The sequence below is a fragment of the Neoarius graeffei genome, chromosome 18 (genome assembly GCF_027579695.1).
Source record: "Neoarius graeffei isolate fNeoGra1 chromosome 18, fNeoGra1.pri, whole genome shotgun sequence".
Classification (NCBI taxonomy): Eukaryota; Metazoa; Chordata; class Actinopteri; order Siluriformes; family Ariidae; genus Neoarius; species Neoarius graeffei.
In genome coordinates this window covers 13,788,248-13,800,827 of record NC_083586.1, presented here as the reverse complement: position 1 = coordinate 13,800,827, position 12,580 = coordinate 13,788,248, and the positions used below count along the sequence as shown (strand labels likewise).

At 40.5% G+C, this 12,580-nt stretch overlaps 1 protein-coding gene across 6 annotated transcripts in view; it reads left to right on the top strand.

Moving 5' to 3' along the window:
* The window catches only part of LOC132865944 (macrophage mannose receptor 1-like), a 99,764-nt gene extending 93,258 nt beyond the window's left edge, over window positions 1–6,506 (top strand). For all 6 annotated transcript variants that reach the window (XM_060898443.1, XM_060898442.1, XM_060898440.1 and 3 more), the window contains 4 exons: window positions 4,082–4,471; window positions 4,668–5,012; window positions 5,355–5,717; window positions 5,809–6,506. In XM_060898443.1, the coding sequence (XP_060754426.1) occupies window positions 4,082–4,471; window positions 4,668–5,012; window positions 5,355–5,717; window positions 5,809–5,819 (1,109 nt within the window). In that variant the 3' untranslated portion in view covers window positions 5,820–6,506. The remainder of the gene's footprint in view (window positions 1–4,081; window positions 4,472–4,667; window positions 5,013–5,354; window positions 5,718–5,808) is intronic.
* The last annotated feature ends 6,074 nt before the right edge of the window (window positions 6,507–12,580 follow it).

Here is a 12,580-nt window from a genome sequence, read left to right as displayed (position 1 = left end):
CACTCATGTGCGGATGCTGTTTCTGGACTTCAGTTCAGCATTTAATACTATCATTCCACAGCATCTGGTGAACAAACTGGGTCCCCTGGGCTTCAGCACCCCTCCGTGCAACTGGCTGCTAGACTTCCTCACTGAAAGATCACAGTCAGTGCGGGTCGGATAGAACACCTCCAGTGTCATCACCCTTAGCACAGGCTCCCCTCAGGGCTGTGTCCTGAGCCCGCTGCTGTTCACTCTGACACACGACTGCGTCCCCAGGGCTGCCAGCAACCACATTGTGAAGTTTGTGCATGACACAACAGTGGTGGGCCTCATCAGGGATGACAATGACCTGGCCTATAGAGAGGAGGTGGAGCAGCTAGTGGGCTGGTGCAGGGAAAACAATCTGATCCTGAATGTGGACAAAACTAAAGAGATCATTGTTAACTTCAGGAAAAACCAGCCCAGCCATGTTCCACTTCTCATCAACAACATGGCTGTGGAGGTGGTCAATAGCACCAAATTCCTGGGGGTACACATCACAGACAACTTCACCTGGTCTGTGAACACCGCATCACTGGTCAAGAAGGCACAGCAGCGTCTGCACTTCCTGCATAGGATGAGGAGAGCCCACCTTCTCCTGCCCATCCTCACTACATTCTACAGAAGCACCATAGAGAGCGTTCTAACCAGCTGCATCTCTGTGTGGTGTGGAGGCTGCAGTGCCTCTGACTGGAAGAATGGTGAGGACAGCAGAGAAAATCATTGGGACTCCCCCCCCCCCCCCCCCCCCCCCCCCCCACATTCAGGACATTGCACCAAGGCGCTGCATGTCTCGAGCCAGAAACATCGTCAGTGACCCCTCACACCCTCACGATGGACTGTTCTCCCCTCTGGCCTCTGGAAAGAGGTTTTGCAGCATTCGGTGCAGGACCACCAGGTTCTGTAACAGCTTTTTCCCCCAGGTCACCAGACTGCTCAAATCCAAACTCTAAACTTCTATTTATAACTTGAACATTTCCTAATTCCACAGGTCACTTTATACTATTGCACTTTTATAATATTTTTGTTGCTGCATAATTAAATTTAATACACTTCATATTTAATTCTGTGCTGAGCCAAATTGCAACAAAATTTCGTTCTGTGCACACTTGTTGTATACTGAATGACAAAGGTTGTCTAAGTCTAATGGAAGGAAAAAAGTCAGGAGATACTTTTCTTGGGGCAAATTTGATCTGATATGACGGTTTAACACAAACCAAATACACACGATGGGTGTAGTAATATGGTGGCCAGATGGCTTCACTCGTCTCTACAGTGTGGATTGGACAATGAGCTCTCCAAATATTTTATGTAGAGATCAGTGGTGCTGATGTAGACATCCCAACTCTCCCGATTGCATTCTGATTGTTCTGTCTTGTTCACGAGACCAATCGGTGTTCTGTGTGGACGGGACTTTACGTCTCTCTCTCCCGGACCGACAGTCCATCGGTTCAGTGTATCCAGGAGCATTATTACAGATTTATGTGGTCTTTCAAGATTAATACTGCTCAAAATGAGTGCATATTTACAATTTGTCATCAATGTAAATTTGTCATCAGTTTGGATGTTCAAATATTGGATGTAAGCTGAACTGTGATGTTATTAGATTGCTTTTACATGTCTGGTTACTGGTTCCATGGTATTTTTTTGTCAGCATAGAAGCTTTTAAGTGATCATCCTTATATTATCGCCCATACAGCCCTTTCACTTTCCCTCTATGCATTGTTTACACGAAATACATGTTCCAACTACTCAGGAATATAACTCTGGCCAACAACATTAACAGTGTACACTGATGACAAATTGCAAATGGACAATCATTTTGAGCAGTATTAATCTTAAAAAAAAAAATCTGTGAGACCTGTAATAATATTTGAGCATCTGATATTTGAACATATTTTAACATCATAATATTTGAACATTGAAACTGATTATATAGCTCAATATTGGTTTTTGTACCGTTATCAGCAGCCTGGGCCTGGCCCCCAGACGTTCCCAACTGCACAGTGGATTGTGGGATATGGTAAAGGGGCGAATGTGTAGATTGATTATACTAGCTGGCAAGGTGCCCAGGCTACATGATAAACACAAACTCCTTGAAGATTTGCTTAAAGTTTCAATAGAATATTAAAAAAATATATTAATAATAACAATAATAAGTAGTTTACATAAATAATAGAGGTAGTCTACATATTTTGTCACATTTTCTACACATAGGCCTGTCTAACTTGGTGCTGCCCATTTCTAACTGTGATGTAGAAAGGGCATTCAGCATGGTGCATCACATGAATTTAGGAGTCTGCTGTCTCACCAAACACCTTGTAAATCTGATGTCTTGCAACATGAACGAGTTCATTGAGACAGACTGTCACAGGGTTCAGGTTTCTGGCAGATTGCTCAAATCTGTAAAGCAAGCCACATCACAATACAAGGAATGTTTGCAAAAGAAATAGAAAAGCTAGTAATTGTGTTTGTAATACTAGTTTCAGAAAAGCTTTTTGATGTGTTATTGTTCATACAAATAGTCTCTTGAAAAAAAAGCATTTTGTTCTATTCATGTTTATTTCAGTATCTAATTTAAATAATTTTCTATTGTGACGTGTCCTGTTCATCCTTTTGTATGGAGGGCTTGGGGCTCCCTCCCTGAAATGACGTTTTACAGATTGGGATGTCTGCTGATGTGTGATTTTTGAGAGGGGTTTTGTATGGAGAGATGAGTGTGGGACAATTCTGATTTTTTTTTTTTTGAGGGATTTTTATATTGGCTTTGACTGACAACTTTTCATGCAGGTGAAGTAGTAGAGGTTAAATATTGCATGTGTTTTTGTTACGTTTGCTGCCATTTTACCAAGTTGGATTTCTGCGAGAATCATGTTGAAGTCCTGCATGTTATCGCTGTAGTCACGTGGTACATAAAATATGGCTGCCACGTAGCCGCGATCATTTCTTAGCAGTGGTAAAAGTTTTCCATCATTTGCAATGCAGGAAACTCTTTTTATAAATAGGCCTAATGACACTAAACTCTCACAGACTTTGTGAAGTAATGCACTCAGTACTCTTTTGTCTGACCTTACCAAGCCTTTCTTTTCCATTGTTATTCTGGTTTCCGGCTCGCATTTGTATTTTGGATTCTGCCTTTTGTCTCTGCCTCGTCTAGTCTGTTTGTGCCTCGCATGACCTTTGCCTGCCTTCTGGTTTTTGATTCTGCTTTACATTTTCGACTTACATGCCTGCTTGTTGTTTTTATAATGAACACATTTCCAACGATTACATCCGTCTGCCGTCCACCTTTACATGACACACACTGTAATATTTCTCATGAACTCATTTAGGATTTATTCCAAGCTGCATGAAATATAAGCAGGTCAAGTGCTATGTTGTGTTCTTTAATATGGCAGCACAATGCACCAGGTGGAAAGGGTCATTTAATTATTCAATTACACAACAACATAAAGAATCACATAAGTGTTTATTCAGTTTTATGGGTTAAATTAGCATGGTGGCATGGAGTTGAACAACAGTCGTTCTTCAAGACGTTTAAAGGTTGCTCACTGGTTAGGTCATGTTGTATTACATGCTGTTTCTGGTTCCTCAAAATATAAAAATGAGCAGGTGCAAATAAATTATCTTGGTTTTAAAAACTAGTTTGTTTCAATAGCAAAGGGGAAAAAAATGTCAATAGCCAAGTTTACAGTGTTTCGTGGTGGAATTTTTACCGAGCAAATTTACCAACGTCAAAAGCATGAGCCGAGAGAGAAAGTGAAGGTTGGGCCCTTCTTCTAGGAGAAAAAAATAAATAAATAAAATTTGAGAAAGTGAAAATCATGTTGCAAATTGAAACTGACAATTTCACACATTTTGAAAGAAATAAAAATGTTTTATTTGTAAATATTTTCATCATGAGTAAAGAGATACCGTAAAATTTTATCAAAAAGCAAATACCATTTTTATTTATTTACTCATTTATTTTGCATTATATATTACATTGTTCAGACGTAAATATTTAATTTCCTCAAAAGCACAGCGCCACATATGTCTCTCTCTCTCATGTGTCTCACAGTAGTATGTGGTATCGGGGCAGATGTTCCTCACCGCTATCACTTTGTGAATGAGAATAAAACCTGGAGTGAAGCTCAGACTTACTGCAGAGAGAAATACACTGATTTGGCCTCCATCAACAACATGGAAGAGATGATGAAGCTGGATCACACACTGAAGAAGGAAACTGCAAAGCAAGCTTGGATCGGTCTACAGAGAAAGGGCACTGGGAAATGGCAGTGGTCTCTGGCAGACCAAACTTTCTACAGAGACAGAGACACTTACAGAAACTGGGCAAGTGGACAACCAGACAACAGGAGGGGAATTGAGTTCTGTGTTGTCATGTACAGATCTAGTGGTGGATGGAATGACGCCCCCTGTAACCGGTTATCCCCTTTTGTGTGTTATGAAGGTAAGAACTTGCAAATAGATGTGAATACTTTTATTTTGTTTGTTTCCAGTCTATGGCTTTACAGTAATAAAAATCACCTGGATGATCTGTGTGTATTATTTCCTGTCCTTGATATTTTTCATCTGATGACAGAAAAGACAGAAATCTGATTGAGTCATGAACAAATTATTCATGATGTCAATTACATGTCTTTCAGAAAGGAACACAAGCACTGATAGATACATATTGATTAATGAGAAAAAGACCTGGAGTGATGCTCAGATCTACTGCCGAGAGAATCACACCGACCTGGTTAGTGTGAGGAACCAAACTGAGAATGAGGAGATCAGGGGAAAGATTCAAAGTTCAGGAGATGACCGTGTTTGGATTGGTCTGTTTCATAACTCCTGGAAATGGTCAGATCAGAGTAAATCATCATTCAGATACTGGAGCTCTAACAAACCCAGTGGAGGTTTGGACTGTGCTGCAGTGTCTGTGTCTGAGCCACACTACTGGAGTGATGTGAACTGCACAGAAAAGCTCCCATTCATCTGCCATGAGAGTGAGTTACACAATGGTGTTTCAACAAAGAGTTTTTTTTTTTTTAATGATTGCTGATGCTGTATTGGATTGTTATTAACTGTGTTCAATACTCTGTTTTATAAATACAATAGCAAATAAATCTGTGGATAAAACTTGCAAGAAACAAAACAATGAAAATGTTTGTATAAAAACAGACATATGAAAAAAAAAACCATTAACCTTAGTTTCAGCTCTTATATCCAGATATCTTTGATGGTTTAATGTTTTTCTGCTAAACACAGAGGAAAAAAAAAAACAGCAAAACTTTATCTTGTGCTGTAAAGATTCACTTTATCTTTTATTGAATGTTTGCTTTTTCCAGACAGACTGATCTTGATCAAACAGAATCTGACCTGGCGGGAAGCTCTGAATTACTGCAGGAATCATCATTATGACCTGGTCTCAGTGCGCACTGAGGAGATGCAGCTCTGGGTGAAGGAGGTGGTTCAAGATGCCTCCACTGAACACGTGTGGCTTGGCCTGTGTCACGACTGTGCCCAGCGGATCTGGTTCTGGGTTTTTGGAACCATGGTCTGCTATCAGGACTGGGCCCCGGGGACCGGGACATGGAATGAAGACTGCAGCCATGAGAAGAGAAGCGGAGCAGTTCAGTCTGGAGGACATCAGCAGTGGATCGACCTGCCTCAGAGCTACAAACTCAACTTCATCTGCTCTACCTATGATGGTTAGTCAGTGTTTTTGTGAGAATATGATCTCATAAGCTTTTTCTATATTACAATTAAAATCTTTGTCTTTTCTTTGTATGATTGATGAAGAAATGTTTTGAGTGAACATAAAGACTGAAGCTGTGGTCCACCATCTGTATCCAACATCAGCAGATCGACAGTACTGTCTCATTTATACTCTTCTATACATTACTAATGTAAATGTATCCTCTTTATCCAGATGTTTCACCAATTTCTTTTTAATATCGTATTCAGTCAGTTCCACTGTCTCCATACTGCATGATCTTTTCATATTATCAGAGAACATTACCTATAATATTCTTGCTTTTCTTATGAATAGAGGGTTTATGGGCAAGTAAGGTGAAATCTATTTGGATTTGTATTCTTCAGTGTGTTTGTTCTGTACATTTTATTTGTTTTTCATCTGGAAAACATCCCACATTCAGATCATTTACACCCATGCAGGAAGTTTAGAACACCTGGTCCTGCAAACAGTGATTTTAAAATGTTCATTCTTGGTGATGGGTATACAGGTGTCATGTGATACATTTGTTTTTGTTTTTTTTGTATCTCAACAAATGAGTTTATTCTTAAGATGTCTCCATCATCACATGTTGATGGTTTCTCTCCCTCTAATTTCTGAGCACTTGCTTCTTAATGTGTAAGAACATGGAGGTTAATGACTGTTCCTAAGTTTTCTATCATCTCATCTCATTATCTCTAGCCGCTTTATCCTTCTACAGGGTCGCAGGCAAGCTGGAGCCTATCCCAGCTGACTACGGGCGAAAGGCGGGGTACACCCTGGACAAGTCGCCAGGTCATCACAGGGCTGACACATAGACACAGACAACCATTCACACTCACATTCACACCTACGCTCAATTTAGAGTCACCAGTTAACCTAACCTGCATGTCTTTGGACTGTGGGGGAAACCGGAGCACCTGGAGGAAACCCACGCGGACACGGGGAGAACATGCAAACTCCACACAGAAAGGCCCTCACCGGCCATGGGGCTCGAACCCGGACCTTCTTGCTGTGAGGCGACAGCGCTAACCACTACACCACCATGCCGCCCAAGTTTTCTATCAAATAAAATTAATTTCAAGTGTGCATTTCTGTGCATCCCTGTGTGTGCTCTGTGTCACACTTCACACACATGCACACATATGAAGGACTAAAGTTAGGGTCAGGTTTAGAGATGGTAGCTTTGGTCATATTTTGATTCGTGTTGAATTTCTCTTCATTTTGTCTTGTTAACTTTTTACTCTGTGTGTAAATGGTGAAGAATAAGCCTGTGCATTTCTCGGGAGCAGTCAAAAGCCCAACATTAACTCGGGCCTGAGATTTAACCTCACAACTGCAGCTATTTTGATAAAGTTCAATATTGTACAAAAATTAAATTATAATTTCTCTATCAGCATTACTTACTAATAATTATTTAAAAAGCCACTGTATCCTGAATCATTGTAAACCTTCATACTCCAACTCTGAAATGTACAATTTAAATGGGAAACATGCTTCAGTTACATTGTGTTCACTGTCATTTCCAGGGGTGCCAATAATAGTGGAGGGCACTTTATAGATATAATGGCTGTGATGTTAATAAAGACAAATGCAACAAATTGTGGTTCTGTTCCCCCATTTCAAAATCTAACTCAACCATCATAAAATTTACTTTAATTTCTATAATACAAAATCAGTCAAAAGCCCAACATTAACTCCGTCTTGAGATTTAACCTCACAACTGCAGCTATTTTAATGGCAGGATTTATTAGATTACACATGCCTCAGACAGGTTTCCTATTCCTCCAAGGTAAGACACCATCTAACGATCTTGTTGAATGGTCAAGTCCCCATCAACACTAATGCATTTACATTCAGGACACTCAGGGGCACTTTATTAGGAACTCTACACTGATACTGAGTCGGGCCTCCCCCAAAACAGCCTCAGACATCAGCTGAAATGCAGAGATTTAGAAGCTGAATATCTCACATGGCATCCAAGCCATCATCTGTTCCATGTTTCTGTGGACAGTTTTAACTTTTTGTGAGCTTTTAATGGGTTGATGAGTTGTCTCAGGGGTATTAGTGCAGGAAGGAAACAACAGGCCCTGCACAGTTTACTGATGATAAAATGTCCATGATTAATACTGCAGTAAGTCTCTCTGCATCTCAGACAAAAAGAACAAGACAAACCACAAGCCACAGTTGTATGTTAAACCCCAGATTTCCCTTCCTCACAATACATACAGGATAAAATTGTTTGCTTCAGTCAGGTGCAAAAAGTTTGTGTACCTTCAAGACAAGCTGAAAATAAATCAAATCAAGTTTATTTGTACAGCGCTTTTAACAATAAACATTGTCGCAAAGCAGCTTTACAGAATTTGAACGACTTAAAACATGAGCTAATTTTATCCCTAATCTATCCCCAATGAGCAAGCCTGTGGCGACGGTGGCAAGGAAAAACTCCCTCAGACGACATGAGGAAGAAACCTCGAGAGGAACCAGACTCTAAAGGGAACCCATCCTCATTTGGGCAACAACAGACAGCCTGACTATAATATTAACAGTTTTAACAGGTATAACCCTCAACTGTCCTCATGGGGCCGTCCTTCACAGGAGTGGGGCGATAAAACTCCGACCAGACACAGGGCACCAGGATGGATCAAGCAGGTCCGAGGGGCAGAAGAGGCCAGCATCTCAATCCCAGGATCAACATGTAACTCAGAGGGACAGATGGGGGGGGGGGGAGAGAAAGAAAACACGTTGTTAGGTATGCCCTAAAAATGACAAGTATTAAATCTGTGTGGTAGGCTCGCAGAGACCAGAGTCTTTACATCAGGCATGACGCACAATGGCATGTTAATATGGTAAAAAATATATCATGACCTGCTCTGGCTGGATGCTTGATTGGGTGATGGGAGCACACTCCTCAGCAATGATGAGATGCAGATGGGACCCTTAGGCCTGGCCAAGACAATTCAGTTACATTTCACCGGGTCTGGGACATGCGACAGAATGTCTGACGGCCGATTCCCTGCAGGCTACGATAGCCAGTCGAGGTCCCCACCGTCTCCACCAAAAGATTATAAATAACCGTTGCAGATGTTCCTTCATGTCCTACAAGTAGCAAAAATAGTGATCATTTAAAGTCTCCACCAAGGAAATTCTTCCTGAAATATACATTAAAATTTTACCCCGTTTAATTTTATACACTGCCTCCTACCAATTCTGTTTGCTCTGTGTTTTACAGTGGTGCTTGAAAGTTTGTGAACCCTTTAGAATTTTCTACATTTCTGCATAAATATGACCTAAAACATCATCAGATTTTCACACAAGTCCTAAAAGTAGATAAAGAGAACCCAGTTAAACAAATGAGACAAAAATATCCTTGGTCATTAATTTATTCAGGAAAATTATCCAATATTACATATCTGTGAGTGGCAAAGTATGTGAAACTTTGCTTTCAGTATCTGGTGTGACCCCCTTGTGCAGCAATAACTGCAACTAAACGTTTCCGGTAACTGTTGATCAGTCCTGCAAACCAGCTTGGAGGAATTTTAGACTATTCCTCCATACAGAACAGCTTCAGCTCTGGGATGTTGATGGGTTTCCTCACATGAACTGCTGGCTTCAGGTCCTTCCACAACATTTCGATTGGATTAAGGTCAGGACTTTGACTTGGCCATTCCAAAACATTAACTTTATTCTTCTTTAAATCATTCTTTGGTACAATGACTTGTGTGCTTAGGGTTGTTGTTGTTGTCTTGCTGCATCACCCACCCAGGTGTGGTTTTAAGGGGTGGCAAAAGCTGGCAGTTGCCACTGTAAAAATATGTCTTGCCACCCCAGTTGCCCCCCTATTTTAAAAAGAATTATTAAAACACATTTTTGAAATTCAATTATCTATCTACAGAGATACTAAGCCCTCATCTCATCTCTACCTACCGTTATTTATGTTATTTCACACCCCACCCCCGGAATTTTGAAATGGTTTCATCCAGAGAGAGACAGACATTCTTCTGTTATGATTCTTCTGAATGCTCGACTTCTTGCAGTGTGGCCAGATTGGGCAGTTTTGAATTCTACTTTGTGGGCAAAAAATGGCTTGGGCTGGTTGACAAAAATTGGGCGGGTTTGACGTTAGTTCGGCGGGTTTTTATCAGATGTTTATAAATATTTCGCACCAACGTTCTGTGTGAGAATGCAGCCAGAGACACTTATACAGTTAGGTCCATATATATTTGGACACTGACACAAATTTTGTTTTTTTACCTGTTTACTGAAACATATTTCAAGTTATAGTGATATAATGGACATGGACATAAAGTCCAGACTCAGCTTTCATTTGAGGGTATCCACATTAAAATTGGATGAAGGGCTTAGGAGTTTCAGCTCCTTAACATGTGCCACCCTGTTTTTAAAGGGACCAAAAGTAATTGGACAATTGACTCAAAGGCTATTTCATGGGCAGGTGTGGGCAATTCCTTCGTTATGTCATTCTCAGTTAAGCAGATAAAAGGCCTGGAGTTGATTTGAGGTGTGGTGCTTGCATTTGGAAGATTTTGCTGTGAAGAAAACATGCGGTCAAAGGAGCTCTCCATGCAGGTGAAACAAGCCATCCTTAAGCTGTGAAAACAGAAAAAAAAAAACATCCGAGAAATTGCTACAACATTAGGAGTGGCAAAATCTACAGTTTGGTACATCCTGAGAAAGAAAGAAAGCACTGGTGAACTCATCAATGCAAAAAGACCTGGACGCCCACAGAAGACAACAGTGGTGGATGATCGCAGAATAATTTCCATGGTGAAGAGAAACCCCTTCACAACAGCCAACCAAGTGAACAACACTCTCCAGGAGGTAGGCATATCAATATCCAAATCTACCATAAAGAGAAGACTGCATGAAAGTAAATACAGAGGGTTCACTGCACGGTGCAAGCCACTCATAAGCCTCAAGAATAAAAAGGCTAGATTGGACTTTGCTAAAAAACATTTAAACAAGCAAGCACAGTTCTGGAAGAACATTCTTTGGACAGACGAAACCAAGATCAACCTCTACCAGAATGATGGCAAGAAAAAAGTATGGCGAAGGCGTGGTACAGCTCATGATCCAAAGCAGACCACATCATCTGTAAAACACGGCGGAAGCAGTTTGATGGCTTGGGCATGCATGGCTGCCAGTGGCACTGGGTCACTAGTGTTTATTGATGTGACACAGGACAGAAGCAGCCGGATGAATTCTGAGGTATTCAAAGACATACTGTGTGCTCAAATCCAGCCAAACTGATTGGTCGGCGTTTCATAATACAGATGGACAATGACCCAAAACATAAAGCCAAAGCAACCCAGGAGTTTATTAAAGCAAAGAAGTGGAATATTCTTGAATGGCCAAGTCAGTCACCTGATCTCAACCCAATTGAGCATGCATTTCACTTGTTAAAGACTAAACTTCAGACAGAAAGGCCCACAAACAAACAGCAACTGAAAACCACTGCAGTAAAGGCCTGGCAGAGCATTAAAAAGGAGGAAACACAGCGTCTGGTGATGTCCATGAGTTCAAGACTTCAGGCAGTCATTGCCAACAAAGAGTTTTCAACCAAGTATTAGAAATGAACATTTTATTTACAATTATTTAATTTATCCAATTACTTTTGAACCCCTGAAATGAAGGGATTGTGTTTAAAAAATGCTTTAGTTCCTCACATTTTTATGCAATCATTTTGTTCAACCCACTGAATTAAAGCTGAAAGTCTGAACTTCAACTGCATCTGAATTGTTTTGTTCAAAATTCATTGTGGTAATGTACAGAACCAAAATTAGAAAAATGTCTGTCCAAATATTTATGGACCTTACTGTAAAGCCTTAGAAGGACTTTGATGCAGCACATTCTATGTACTATCTACGTCCACTAGTCTACATCCAATCTACATCTAATCCAATCCATATTAAACACTTCTGTGACCCAATCAGAGATCGTGGCCATCACACGACACAGAGTGCAGTTAGTGAACAATGGCTAGTCAAGATGCCAAAGTGGGCAAAATACAAAAAAAAAAAAAAATGTACAGAAAGGAGTGGGAAAACGACCCAGATTTAAAGTTTTGGATAGTTTCATCGAATGACGGAGAGAAGGCACACTGCAAAGTTTGCAACACCGACATAAGAGCTCACCTCAAGGACTTGAAAGACCACGCTGCAACTTAAAAGCACAAGATGAGGTGCCAGCCAACGGTCAGAACTTTCACGGTGAGGAGAGCCAACAGATGAAAATACATGGATGTAGACAAAAATAAAGCAAGCAGAATAACTAGGCCTATAAAATTAATAAAACAGGATAAATAAAAAGATAAATAAATAAATAATAACCTCAGCAATGCAGATGTTAAGATATGCATCGTAGCCTAGCATAGCCTACATAATATTATGCGTGTGCGTCACCTACTGGTGCATGTAGGATTCAGAACACAGCAGATGACTGCCAAGTTATAATCAGGTTCAACCATATGTAGCCTAGTACCAGACAGCAGATTTTTAACCTCTAGCACTGACGGTCTCATGTTGCCATTTAGAAGTTGTTTGCATTGTTGTTCGATTTACAAATAGTATACTGGTCTTTAGCTGCATATTTTTACTTTACAAGATAGGCATCAAGTACATTTTACATTTTCGGTGGTTTTAAGTGCATTTTGCCGGGTTTTGAACATATTTTGGGCTGGAAAACGTCAGCAGTATCTGGCAACACTGCTGATGAGGCAAGGTGCTGGAGCAAAGAGGTTGGTCAAATTGTTTTCACCTGATAGAAAGGACAAGACTGTGTTCTATGTTAAATGCATTTTGGTACTCAATTATTCTTTTAGCC